At 59.2% G+C, this 13,978-nt stretch overlaps 1 protein-coding gene across 1 annotated transcript in view; it reads left to right on the top strand.

The window, feature by feature from the left end:
* The window catches only part of TSPEAR (thrombospondin type laminin G domain and EAR repeats), a 115,211-nt gene that overhangs the window by 92,309 nt on the left and 8,924 nt on the right, over positions 1-13,978 (top strand). Inside the window, exons 4-9 of the mRNA XM_033091318.1 lie at positions 2,054-2,144; positions 3,091-3,244; positions 4,190-4,321; positions 4,977-5,203; positions 7,014-7,200; positions 8,281-8,510. Of these exons, the coding sequence (XP_032947209.1) occupies positions 2,054-2,144; positions 3,091-3,244; positions 4,190-4,321; positions 4,977-5,203; positions 7,014-7,200; positions 8,281-8,510 (1,021 nt within the window). The remainder of the gene's footprint in view (positions 1-2,053; positions 2,145-3,090; positions 3,245-4,189; positions 4,322-4,976; positions 5,204-7,013; positions 7,201-8,280; positions 8,511-13,978) is intronic.

Below are 13,978 nucleotides of genomic sequence, written 5' to 3'. Positions count from 1 at the left end.
GTGCTGTGTGAGCCCCAGCGGGGTCTGGCTTGTGGAGGAACCATCCTTAGGAACACCCACTGTGACGGGGGGTCCGGGTCATCGGCAAGTACACGGCAAACCTGTCTCCAGAAGGGCCACCGTGGGGCGGGCCGAGCACAGGCGCCAGTCTGAGGGCGGCGGCGGAGCGACACCTGGCCCAGGGTTTGGGCTGCAGTATGAGTCCAGGCTGCGTGGGTTGGGCTTGGCCAGGGGAACGTGACGCGCGGGGTGCTGTCACCATCAGGAACAGGCCGTGGAGGGACATCAGGAAGAACTCAGGCGCCGGAGCCAAACGGCCAGGCTTGAAGCCCAGGTCTTGCTGTGTGACTTTCACCACGTCCTTTAACCTCTCTGACTCAGCGTCCTTATCCGGGACGAGGGGGCAAATAGTCACTAAAACTCAAGATACGCACAGAGTACTTCTTAGTAGCTTTGACACAACACTGAGCACTCGGAAGCCTGAGTTCCTTTCTTGTCCTTATCGCCTTGTCACTGCCTGGTTCCTGTGGCCTGGACTGTGAGTCCCTGCTGCCCGGCCTGCTAACCACCCACACAGGCCCTCAGCTGCCATCCTTGGTGAGTGGGGCTGGAGATTTTTTAATCAAAATGGTCCCGTTTACATTAAATCTATCATTATACCAAATACTACTTTCAAAGGTAGACTCTTACCCTGCTTTGTTGTAATGAAACTTATTCCATAACAAAAAGAATCCATAACATTTGGACACTGTGTTTAAAAAAGCATTTTTTTTTTTTTTAAGATTTTATTGGGGAAGGGGAACAGGACTTTTATTAGGGAACAGCGTGTACTTCCGGGACTTTTTCCAAGTCAAGCTGTGGTCCTTTCAGTCTTAGTTGTGGAGAGAGCGGCTCGCTGGCCCGTGAGGGAATCGAACTGGCAGCCCCGCTGCCCAGAGCTTGCGCTCTAACCACTGAGCCACCAGCCCGCCACTAGACACTGTTTAAACCTGGCTTATCCACCCCTCCCCCACCCTGCCCCTAAGCACACTGGGACCTTTACAGGATCATGACTTGTCAGGTGCTGACAGCCAGCAGTGGGACATCTCTGTGCTGGGGAGGGCACAGGAAGCCAACCCAGGGTGCTCAGGGACTGTGGTCAGGAGCCAGACTGGCCACGGCCAGCTGCAGCCAGAGGGCAAAGACCGGCAGGAGTAGGTGTTTGCACAAGAGGATGTGGAGTCATGGCCCAGGGGACCTGGGCAACCAGGGGAACGCACGTGCTTGGCTTTTCTGCTCCAGAGGCTCCAGCCATGCCATCCCCTCCAGCAGGGTGCCCACCTTCTCACCTGTCCTCAGAGTTCGGCCCCCACTTGCACGTCAAGACCCAACTCCGGTCACATCTTCCAACGCCCCCGAGTCACCAGGGAGGTGAACCCTCTCCTGCTCTGACGCCATCTGTCCCACCAGGGCTCAGTGGAGGGTGGTGGGGCTAGGGACCCTGCACAGGGAGAAGCCACTGGAGGTCCCCGTGAGATGGCAAAGAGCCACTGAACACCTCCACAGCCTGTGCTTTTGCAGAAGACCTTGTCCTGGGACAAAGGGCGTCCCCCCAGGTTCATGTCCCCTAGGACCCGGGAATGGGACCTTGTCGAGACAGCACCTTTGCAGATGTGATCCAGTTAAGTTGAGGTCACCCTGGAGGTGTGGGGCCTGATCCAGTGACTGGTGTCTTTATAAGAAGAGGAGAAGAGGCTCAGAGGAGAAGGCGTGTGACCACGAGGCCAGAGACTGGAGCCATGCGGCCACAAAGCAGGGCACGCCGGAAGCTCCCAGGAGCAGGAAGGGGCAGGGAGGACCCTCCCCTAGAGCCTTCAGCAGGAGACGGCCCTGCTAACACATCAATTTTGGACTCTGGCCCCCAGAACTGGGAGGGAGTTAATTTGCTATTTAAGCTGCCCAGCCCCAGCCACTTCCTCACACCCTCAGGGGGCGCTGCCCTGCCATTTTCTACGGAAATGGCCTCCGCCAGCTGCTCTGTCGTGGCCCTAAAACCTCCCTCCACGGTTTTCAGCACTGCTGACGTGCCTTTCCCGGCCACCCTGTCCATGCAAGGAGCCCGGTTCTTCATCGGCAGCCGGAGGAGGACCAAAGGCCTGTTCACGGTACGTGTACAGGGGCTGCCTGCCAGCCCTCCCGCGCCACTGCTGGCAGGGGTGCTGTCACCACGGTCTGCTGTCCTGATGCTCTGGCTTGACAGTTTGCTGCGTGTGGCAGGCGGGAATGGGGAACACGAGGCTCACACACACCGGCCACACCCGACACAGTCCCTGCATCACTGTTCTCTCCTCCGGGCACACGGGTCCCCACAGTACCTCAGGGCCCCACCCTGTGTCCTCTTACCACAGAGAAAGGCCTTCCCCACTCTGAGCAGATGAGCCCACGCCCAGCCCTCCCAGACGCCTCCCCTGGTTGACTCTTTGCTGTAGCCCTGACCCCCCTCAGACCCGCTATGTGTTTACTCACTGCCTGCCTCTCCCCTAGAGTGCAGGTGAGGGCACCTTGTTCCATGAGGGTAGGGCCTTTAATTCCCTGTGTGTCCAGTGTCTAGAACCATGCCTGACACATAGCAGGTGCTCTGTGAATATATACTGATGGCATGCTTGGATGGATGGATGATGGATGGATGTGTGGATGGATGAGTGGGAGGGTGGGTGATGGATGGATGGATGAGTGGATGGATGGATGGGTGGATGACTGGGTGGGTGGGAGGGTAGATGGATGGATGGACGGATGGACAGATGACGGATGGCTGGGTGGATGGCTGGGTAATTGGATGGATGGATGGATGGGCACATGATAGGATGCGTGGGTAGACAGGTAGACAAATGGATGGGTAAGTGATACAAGCCAGCCACTCTAGGTTAGTCCACAGAAAAAAATTCCTTTGTGGTTTAATTACCTTAGAAGAATGTCCAGTTCTCCAGTGTGCGCCAGGGCTCCCCCCATAACCACTATGCAGCCTCTTCTCTCCCAGCTCTAGAGATGGTTAGGCTCACCCCCAGTCCCACCGTCCCCCAAGGTCCTAACATGCTGCCCTTCTCTCTGCAGGGCCTGGTGAGGCAGCTGGTCCTGCTGCCCGGCTCGGATGCCACTGCACAGCTGTGCCCCTGCAGGAATGCCGACATCGTGCTGTCCATCCCCCCTGTCCTGCAGGGCCTCACGGGGAGGCCAGCAGACAATGAGGTGCTGAAATACCCCTATGGTTAGTAGCCAAAGCTGCCAGCCCCACGTGCCAAGGCTTCCTCTTCCTGAGTCTCTGCCTTCTGCCTTATTTGCCCCCAGAGCAGCATTTGGGGTCCTTTCTCCCAATCCCTCTCTGACAGCCATCCAAACCTCAGCCCCCATCTCAGTGGGGACCCCAAGTTTCATGAGGTACATTTTTATTTTCCATGAACCCGCAGGCCAGAGGGTCCCTGGCTTTGCTTTTTCTAGTGTGTGTTTGCATCTTCCCAATGTAACTTACAATGTTGACTTTTATTTAAACCACACCACCTGCTATAGAGATTCCAAGCCCCCTACCCCACCCCCCGAGGAAGTGGGGAGGCAGCCTGACTATCTCCGAGCCTCACAGGTCAAGGGCGCCCCTTCAGGTTGATGACCCTGCGATCCAGTCCTGGAGTCACGTTTCCACAACCCCGAGCACAAGGAGGAGACTGGGGGCAGGCGTCCACCCGCAGGCCTGGGCTGAGCACTGTGACGGGTCAAGGATACGCTCTGGCCACTGGGGCCGGCTGCAGGACAGATGTGGCTCTGAGGTGGCCGAGTCACATCAGTAGGACACGTGTGCCTGACCCGAGAGGGAAGTATAATTACAGGAAGAGATGGGGTGAGAACTAGGCAAAACGGAGGTTTAAGTAAACATATGTCCCAGGGAGGCGAGCAAGGCGGCTGTATCACAGAGCGTGTTCAGAAGAGCTGGGGATGAAGGTGAAGACCGCTGTCTTCTGGAGCCAGCAGGCAGCTTTAGGACGTCCTGCCCGTGTGCAGACCCGTGGGGCAGGCCACCTGCTCTCGGGTCTCACCGCCTCCTGAGACCCCGTCTAAGACCCCGGGGTGGGTCCTTGCAGCCCAGCTCACAGGCAAAGGCAGGACCGCCCCTGCCAGGGGCACATTCCCACCGGACACTCGTCCTCCTTGTGCCCTCCAGAAACCAACATGAAGGTGACGCTGGGACCCCAACCTCCGTGCACCAAAGTGGAGGATGCCCACTTCTGGTTTGACGCTGGCCGGAAGGGGCTGTACCTGTGCGTGGGCAGCGAGTGGGTCTCTGTGTTGGCAGGTGAGGCGGCTGGGCAGCCATGACCGGGCTGTGGTGAGGGCGGCTGTCTGCTCAGAACAGGGAACGACCCCACCCAGAGCACTGAGCCTGTATTTAACTGGAAATGCGTGCCCACTGGGCACCACACGTGGGCTGGCAGGCTGTGCCATTTCCCCTCATCCCCGTCCAGGGAAGAGCACGGGACTCCCTGGGGGGCTGGCCTCGCTCGTGGGGCCCACTCGTTCTCTTCACTCCCTGTGTGTCCTTGGATGCAGGAACCCCAGGGTGTTACTGCTGTAGCAAGCCCTCGCAGCTGTCCATCCCTGTTGTGGGAAGGGCGAGGAGAGGTGGCCATGGGGCTCCCGTCAGGGTGTCTGCAGGAAAAGGGAATTGGTTCCAGCTGGGCCCTTCGCAATATCCTGAGGCCACCCTCTAGTTTAGGGAACAGCCTTTTGTGGCAGCAGTGAGCGTGGGAAATGTCCCCTAAGGGCTGGACACATGGAGTCCTCCCCGTGAGTGTCACTGGGGGCCCTACAGACCCAGGAGGGTGGACCGGCACCCAGGGCCCACGCTAATGCCCCGGGGTCACAGCTCAGGGCTGGGGGTCGCACTCCCAAGACTCCTCCGGGCTTCCGTTCTGGGAAGTGTTAACGGGTCTCACCATCTCTGTGACAAGCCAAAGAGAAACTGGACTACGTGGAAGAGTACCAGAGCCTGCACACCAACTCGGAGACGCTGGGCCTCGAGGTCTTCGTCATCCCCGAGGCTGGGCTCTTCTTGGCCACAGCCAATCGGAAAACCACGTCCGCCGTCTACAAGTGGATGGACGGGAAGTTCTCCTCGTACCAGAACATCCCCACGCAGCAAGCACAGTCCTGGAGGCACTTCACCATCGGGAGAAAGGCAAGTCCGCTGTGGGTGATTTCCTCAGTCCTTTCTAAGCTGGAAAACCGCACAGAGTCTAAAGCCGGGGTGTCCAAACTGCGGCCCGCGGGCCAACTGTGGCCCGCAATCCATTTTTTATTGGCCCGCAGCAAATTCCAAAAATATATTTAGTTTACTTAAATAAACCAGGTGAGGCAATACGTACTTCACCTCGAGTGAGTGGCCCGGCTGTTTGTGTGTTTTACCGCATCTGGCCCTTGGTGAAAACCGTTGAAAAAAGTTTTGACACCCGTGGTCGAAAGGTTGGGGCTCCTTACGTAGATCCGACAGGAAAAAGCATTTCTGCTGCTTCCAAAGCCTTCCAGGTTCCCAACATCATTCACGGTCACACGCTTACGTAGCTGTGTCTCTAAATCCAGACTGTGACATTGAGAAAGTCTGTCGGCTCCCTATGTGACAGGAGGAAGGTCATTTCTAAGATGCCACCCAGATCTCTGTAGACCCATCAGTACTAAATTAAAAACTTGTTGTGGTCTTTTGGACCCATTAACGATGCAGAAATAATTTCAGAATGGCAACACAAACATTGAGGTCATGCTGTGTGCAGATAGAGGGGGACAGACACGGAGGGTGAGACCTGGGCCCCAGGGGCCCTGGGGTGTGAGACTCTTGTGGGCAGCCCCCCTCTCCGGTCAGGGCTGCACTGAGCAGAGGGCCCGCAGGTAGAGGGTCTCAGAGATGCCATCCCCACCCCTGTCGTGATTAATCTTCTCTACCAGCTCCTTCTTGGGGATACCTTCTGTAATGCAGGGACTCAGTTCCCGCTCCTGGCAGGTGAACGCAGGATATGGTGAGGCCGAAAAGGAACACCCACGGAGCCACAGGTAGGGGGTTCATACCACTGTATTCTCGATGGCGGCTGGTGGAGACACAAGAAGCGAACATCCGCCAGTGCCCCAACAAGTGGTTTTCCTGCACCCCAGTCTCACTGACTGCTGGGCAAGACACAGGAAGTAGGATCCACACGATCCGCACCAGCCGTGCTTGCTGACCACCATCCACACTTGCTAGCGTAACCACGGCAGTTATATACAAAACAATAGTGGCTAACGACCAACTGATCACAGCTGACGGCCATCTACCACCCGAGCCAGCACCTTTCCACGTGAGGCCGAGAGCCTGCAAACTGCTCTCTGGGACTCTGTCCCTACACCTTCCCATGCTTGTCCCCCAAATCATTCACTCACCAACACACGTGTGCTGGGTACAGTGCTACCCGCCCGTTGACCCACCCACAAGGGACGGACAAACCCTGCCTCCATGTCGCTGGCATCCCACTGCAGTCCTTGCTCCAGGGCCAGCGTGGTGAGTGAATGACTCGCTCTCTGGTTATTTGGTTGATGACATTTCAAAGGTTTTTATGTTTGCATTATAAAACATGATAACTTTACATCAAAGAAAAATTGGGAAATTCAGAAAAACAAGAGGAAAATCTGTCCGGTCACCCAAGGAGATGCAGGGTTTACTGGGGTACTCACATTTCCAGGCCTGGTGACAAAAACATTTTTGTGACAAAGCTTTTCCTGGGTTCGGGAGATAGAAATGGTAGTGGCAGGCTGGCGGACTCGGACGTGATTGAAGGTCTTAAATGTGAGGAGCAGATGTGGACAGTCGGGGCTGCTGGCCCGCCGAAGTCACGGAGAGGGGTGCTCAGCCAGTCCCGCGTCCTCCGGGCAGAGACACTGACATTCAGAAGCCTTTCGTGCCAGACCCTGGCGCCGAGCAGGAGAACCTAGGAGAACCAAGTGTCCCGGGTCCTGTCTTTCAGGTCTTCCTGGCTGTGGCTAACTTTGACCCGAATGAAAAGGGTCAGGAGTTCTCCGTCATTTACAAATGGAGCCAGAGAAAGCTGCGGTTCACACCCTACCAGAGGGTTCCCACCCACAGCGCCCGGGACTGGGAGGCCTTTGAGGTGGCTGGGGAGCACTTCCTGGCCGTGGCCAACCACCGGGAAGGTAGGGGCCGTGGCCGTCACCCGGAAGGGAGCCACTTCGGGCGGGGCCGGACGCACCTGCCCGCTCGCTTTGCTCCCATTAAAAGTGACAGTAAATCACACCAGCACAAGTCCTCAGGTTTGCCCATCTGATGGTGGCCTCTAAGGGTGAGCACACCTGAGGACCTCCTCACCTGTCCAGGTAGGAAGACAGACATGTGGTCTGTACCTGCCCACTGGAAATGTGGGGCACCTGGCTGCACAGACTGCCTCGTTTGAAACTAACTGACTCACTAGCCAACCAACCTCCCCTTGGGGGGCTTGGCTGACACAAGCGGGAAGGGGAGCTCTCTGAGCAGGAGGCCCAGCGTCAGGCCGGGGGAGCCGCCGGGAGGGCCAGGCACGACTTCTCCGAGAACAGGCTCACCCGTCTGTACCCAGAGTCCATGTGATGTGTGTGTGCGGCGGACAGGCTGGCCGGCAACAGGCAAACGTCATCCTGGGCCAGTGACTGTCCTGAGTGACCAAGTAGAGCCTTCCCCATCCTGTGGCTCGAGGGCTGCACAGGGTCCGAGGCCCCAGACAGCCATGTGGGGTGTCTCTAGCTCAGGCCGTGGGCAGACTCCATGAGTCAGAGTTCACCTGAGTCTGAGACCCTCCAGGGAGCTCTGTGGGGGGCCTGGGGAGGAGTCCCCCCACCCACTGATGGACAGGGGACCTCACCAGTCCCCCCCAGTGTGAGTGAGTGCTCCAGGACAGGCTGGGCCAAAGGGGGCTCCAGGAGCACAGTGCCTGGCCTGTGGGGGACAGTGGGAGTGAGGGCACACCGGGCAGCGTGAGAGGTGAGGCTGGAGGTGCAGCAGGGCGTCCCACTTCCAAGAACCTGGAGTATTGGAAGGGGGGCCGTGGAGGTGTCCATCTGAGGGGGGGGTAGGAGGAATGGCCCGTGAAGGGCATCAGCACTGGGGAGTGACGGGTGCAGATGGAGCAGGACCGGGCCAAAGCGGCCCTGGGCCAGGCTGAGGGGCCCTGGGCCGTGGCGGGCACGGGGGGTGGGGGGGAAGTCCGTGCCCCTCCCTCCATGCAGCCGCTTGGCTTCCAGGTGACAACCACAACATCGACAGCGTCATCTACAAGTGGAACCCGAGCACACGGCTGTTCGAGCCCAACCAGACCATCGCCACGTGCGGCGCCTACGACTGGGAGTTCTTCACCGTGGGGCCCTACTCGTTCCTGGTGGTGGCCAACGCCTTCAACGGCACGTCCACGAAGGTGCAGTCCCACCTGTACGTGTGGCTGCTCGGCTCCTTCCAGCTCTTCCAGTCCTTCCTGGTAAGCGACGACATGCGCCTGTGCACCCCGCCGCGCCTCGCCTTCTATCCCGCGTCCGTGCCTGGTGACATGGGGCCGACCGGGGCACCCCAGCCAGGGCCAGCCCGGGTCTGCACTGCCACCCCGTGCCCTCCACCCAGGCACCTCCCCAGTATAAGGCTCCGACGGCAGCCCCTGTTACCCAGAAAGGGCCTGGGGAGCCCTAATGTGAGGCAGGGGAGGGAGCCCTGGCTGTGTCCTCCCGCTGGCATCACACTGTCCTGGCTGCCCCGCTGTGTGACCTGCCTCTGCTCCTGCCCTGGGCAGCCAGGCAGCACTCTCCTGCAGACCTCAGTGTCCTCAGCTGGTCCCAGTGGCCACGGGCTGGCTGGTGGGGCCTTTGAGGGGAGGCTGCAGAAGCATTTGTAATGTGGGGTGGCGCCAGATGCCCCGTGAATTGCATGTGTCCCCGGCTGGGTGACGAGACCGGGCAGGGGAAGCGTGGAGGCTGGGTGGGATGCGGGTGTGGCCACTGCAGCCTCGCGGGTGGGCCTGGCTGCCGTCCATTCTCCTCACAGAGTGGGGGGAGCTCTGTCTCCACGTGATGGAGAGGCCGTCACTGCCAACACCCACAGGACTCTCCTTCCTCCCTCACATCCTTCTGGAACATGCCTTTGCTCACTTATGTGTCCCTCCTTCACCAACAAAAGTGCTTTGAGGGCCCTTGAGCCTCAGACAGCGACTGCTCAAGTGTCCCTGTCCCCGGCGAGGGTGGCAGTCATGGGTGGAGGAGGGAGCAGAGCAGGGGACCCACCGCCCCTCCTGTGGGGTCTCCAGGGAAGTGGGGAGGGCAGCCACATTTGCTAAGCAGTCCTGCATTTGCCGAGAGGCTGGTGGGGGGTTTGTGCTGGAGTGATTGACAGCAATCCAGAACATTCCAGCCGCACCATCTACACAGATGTGTCTGGAGGTGGCACGTGGTGGAGGTGGCATGTTTGTTTGCAAACAAGAGGGGGAAGCTGAAGTTGAGGAATCGGGAGTCCTGGCGCCCCACACACACGAAGAGAAATGAGAGCAGTGCAAGAAGCAGAGGGCATGAGCGCTAAGGGCTGGCCAGGCCCCCGGAGGACACCATGCCATTAATGTCCTTCACTCAGTCACTGGAATTGCACTGGGGCCACCAGGCCGGCTGAGGGCTGGGCACGGCTGTCCAGCTATCCACACCCTCCGACAGCACACACAGAGCAGCCCCGACAAAGCCAAATTCAGGGCTCCAGGAGCTCCTCTGCATGTCAGGTCGGCTCCCTGGGCAAGTGACATTAGGACAAGCCCAGGGAGAGGGTACAGGAGCTGGCAGGAGGGGCAGCCCAGGGCCTATGGGTGCCCGTGGGAGGGTGGGAGGCAGGTGCTGAGAGAGCAAGAGCCACCCCGCTGACCGCCCACTTTCCAATTTAGGAGGGTCATCAAGGGCCACAGCCAGAGGCCCCAGGTCCCCAGGGCGCAGCCTGCCATCCTTCCCACTAAACAGACTCAGACCACTAAGGGTCTCCGGGTGCTAGACAGGAGACTGAAACACAGAGGAGTCGGCGGAAAGATCACGTACCCACAATAGGAGAAACAGCTAGTTCTAGAAACAAGAGTGTTTAAAAATCATGGTTGTCTTCGGAATTATCCAAGAGGATATCGAGCTCGTGAGGTAAGTACGGAATGCCAGGAACAGGAAGGAGTCCATGGAGATGAAAATGCGATTGCTGGCATGACAAGAAGACCCTCCAACGTGACTGGAAATTAAAGGTAAAGAAATCTTCTAGAGTGTAGAACAGAAAGAAAAGACAGACTCCATCAGGAGATCTGAGCGCCGGCTAACCAGAGTTCTAGAAAGAGCGAAGGGGGAGAAGGGAGCAATGGAATTGCCGAAGAGAAACCCTCAGATCTCCGGGACATGAACCTTCAGATAGAAAGGGCGCTGACACCTAGGGGATGAGAGCCACACGAAACTTGCCGTGAAGAACCCTGTGGACACAGAGGACAGAGATCTGCTCTCACTCCCCGGCCTGGGAGGGCGTGTGCTCACGTATGCTCGACGCCCGTTGGCGGGCACCTGCCACCTGATCCAGCCCAGCGGCATGAGGCACTGGGGAAAGTGGGGAAGCCCCTGGAGGGCGACAGACGTGGGAGGCAACCCGGGCGCGAAACCAGAACGGGAAGTGCTGGCTCCAGCCATTGATGGTGGTGACTCCAGAATGAGAACCAGTGTCCCTTCTAGAGCCTATCAGCCCCGGGGGCTCGGTGGGAGCACCCAGGGGGGGGGGTGTCGGGACACGACGGGGACTCCATGGACACTCATGGGCTGGACACCTGAAGGTGTGATGGAAGCACTGACTGCAGTGGAAAGACACTCGGGTGGGACCCCCAGGAGAGCCCTGAAGACGTGACAATCACAGGAAGCGGCTTCAGGGAGCAGGAGAGAGAACGGGCTCCCGGGGGGCGGGGGGCAACCTGTGAGGAGCTGGAAGACATGGCTATGTGCCAGGATGCTTTGTCCCCAAAAAAGGGAAGAAGAGAGAAGAAGGGAGGGAGGAGTTTCGGAAGATGCAGCTGGGAACTTGTTGCAAAGCAGTTCCACATGTGCAGTGAGCCCCACAGAGCGTCTGTTTGAGCCCTGGGAAAGCACGGAGGTCATCCTGCCGTTGAAGCAACCCTGGCCATGGCCTCGGCTCTGCGGGAATGATGTTATGATGTGGCCAGGACCACTGGAGGGAACAGCTTGGAGGGAGAAGGGCGAGGGTGGTGGAAGGAGGGTAGAGGCCTCACACCTTCATCCTGGATGCAGGGCATCAAGAGAGAATGCCAACGCTGCCCTCCAGGAAGCAGAGGGTCTCCCTAGGCCACGGACAGGCTGCTGCTCCCGAATAGGCACAACCCCATGGCCCTGGGCTCGGGACATGCTTTTCTCCGTTCCCAACAGCCTCAGCCAGAACCCCTGGAATTTCTACTGGTGGCAACCTTTCTTGTTCCCCTTCTTGAAAAGCCTTTCTGCCATTTACAGAGATTTTTGGAGGGAGGTCTGTGGCTGCACGTATTCAGCTGGCTTGTGATCCATCTGAGACCCATTTACCAGATGAGAAAACTGAGTCTAGGAAGTGAGAGGACCTGGCCGGGACAAATGGTGGTGAGTGGAAGGGCCAGTTGTCCACAGGTGTCCTTGTGCCCACTTGCGGTCCCTCCTCCAGGCCTGTGCCATCCAGGTGGATGAGCCTGTGCCCTTGGACGAGCTTACACATTGAGCTGCCTCCTCGCCTCCCTGTGTGTGTGGCCCACGCTACCGGCCCTTCATCAGAAAGCATCAGGACAGACGCTGAGCCTCGCTGAGCAGACTCACCTGGGTCTTCTTCTTCACCTGCTCTGGGGGCAGGTGGGAGGCAGTCCTGGAATGTGGTTACAGGACTCCATCCTGGGTGACGTCAGTGATGGTAGACAAGCCGGCCTGGAAGGTGGCAGCCACTTTGCATTTTCAGGCGGAATCTGAGAGCTGGCTCCAGTCTGTGCCAAGCCCTGGACACACAGCCATCCTCAGAAGGGAGGCCAGAAGCAGAGGGGCACAAACAGGCCAGCTGAGCCAAAGCAAGGCCTAGTCCAGGCTACGTGACCCTCAGGAGAGCCAAGGGGCCTGCAAGGAGCCCCAGTAGCAGACGCGCAGGGGCCGTGACACAGCGCCTCTCCAGCCCCAGGGCCAGGACTCAGGGGGCCAGGGAAGGCCCTGCCTGGAGGCCGCCTTCTTGTAAAAGCCACATCTCTTTACACCTCGGTAATGCCTGAAACCCACCAAATTCCACTTTCATGGTTTGCCAGCATTTTCCTATTGTGTTTAAGTGCTTTCGTCCCCGGACATGCCCCAATGTGTTTACTGTTTAGTTTGGAGTTTTGCAACATCTTTCCTGACCGTGAGCATTGGAGCAGGAGGGGCGGGGTGCTCAGAGAGCGTGTGCCGGGACAGGGGCTGCCAGCAAAGGGAGTCCTTTCTGAGTGCTCGGCCAGCTGAGGTTCGGGTGGGTGTTTGCAAAGCTGTTTGCACAGATCACAAGGAATCCAGGCCCCAGTGGCAGTGGGAGGCCGGCTGCCCACCCAGCGACACGTGCCTCTGCCCTGCCCCCTGGCTCTCCCCACCTCTCCCACCAGGAATCCTAGAACCCTCTCCAGGTGGCAGACACCCGGGCTTCTACCGCTTGTCTTCTCCCTCTTGGACCAAAGGCGGCCCGAGCTGGGTGTGTCCAGGAGGGAGTGGCTCCGTCCACGGAGACCCAGACTTTAGCTGCTGGGGTTTTTGCTCCCTGAGTGACAGCTGTGGGGCTGTGGTCATGTCATCAAATGGAGGGGATGGGGGTGAGGAGGGGTGGATAAGGGACGGGAGAGGGGAGCCGCTGACCAAGGTTCTCGGTTCGGGTTTGTGGCCTGGGAGGCTAGGCTGATGGATGTGCCGCTGGCAGAAATGACCTAGCACGGCAAATAGAATAGCACGGCGGGGGCCTGGGGCAGGAGGGCGGCTGTGTGCCCAGGGGCCCCAGGAGCGGGTCAGTGAGGAGGGGACGCCTGGTGGTGCGGCTGAGTGGCCGGCGGTGTGCGGGTGGCGTGGTAGCTGCAGGCTTGTTGGAAAGTCTCCACCACGTGTAAACGTCCAGAAACAAATGCAAAGAAAGGCAAGAAAGCTGGGTGGAGATCCCCATCTGTAAGGGGGTGGTGTGGAGGCCACGTCATGGTCGGCGCTGCCCAGCGTGACCTGCCCAGGTGCTCAGAGGACAGGCCTCTGCCTCCAGTGACCTCTGCTTGTTGTGTGAGGTGGCAGCTGCCAGTGGTCCAGGCCGGCGGGGGAGGGGCACGGTTTGGAGGGGCTGCTGGGTGGGGGCAGCTCGGAGGGGTACCCCGTAGTCGGCTGGGAAGTGTGCTGCTCTCTGCAGCCTCCTGGGACAGGAGCCTCACCCACCTTAGCCAACTGCCTGCAGTGAGGACGGCAGCAACCCCTAGGGTCGTTTGGGGGCCACCTGCCTTCCGTGGGGCAGTGCCCCAGCCTCCCCCTCCCTCGCCCCAGCACTTCCAGGCCTGATTCTTGTTCCATCAAAGCCAGGACCCAAGGGCCTCCTTGCCCACACTGATCCGCTGATCATCGGGGGCCCCCCACCCTCGAGGAAGGTTGTCAGCAGCTCCAGGTGCTTCTGGCCACACCATCATCCCCACAAGGTGCTCCTGAGCCCCTGGCACTATGCCACGGCTGGCAGGGCAGAGCTCCAGGGGAATTCCACTCGGAAGGAGGGAAGGAGGGGAGGGCCTGCCCAGCCCAGCAGGTGCCTGGCCGCCTGGGCTCTGGTGCCAGGCAGGGTTTGGCAAGGCCGTTTGATGTGGGGATTTCTTCTCCCCCGAGTGAGTCCTAATGCGCTTAGAACCCAGGAGTGGCCTGACAACAGGCCCCAGGCCCATACACCCCCTGCCCAGGC

Source organism: Rhinolophus ferrumequinum, chromosome 2 (genome assembly GCF_004115265.2).
Source record: "Rhinolophus ferrumequinum isolate MPI-CBG mRhiFer1 chromosome 2, mRhiFer1_v1.p, whole genome shotgun sequence".
Classification (NCBI taxonomy): domain Eukaryota; kingdom Metazoa; phylum Chordata; class Mammalia; order Chiroptera; family Rhinolophidae; genus Rhinolophus; species Rhinolophus ferrumequinum.
This window is presented reverse-complemented; position numbering and strand designations above follow the sequence as displayed.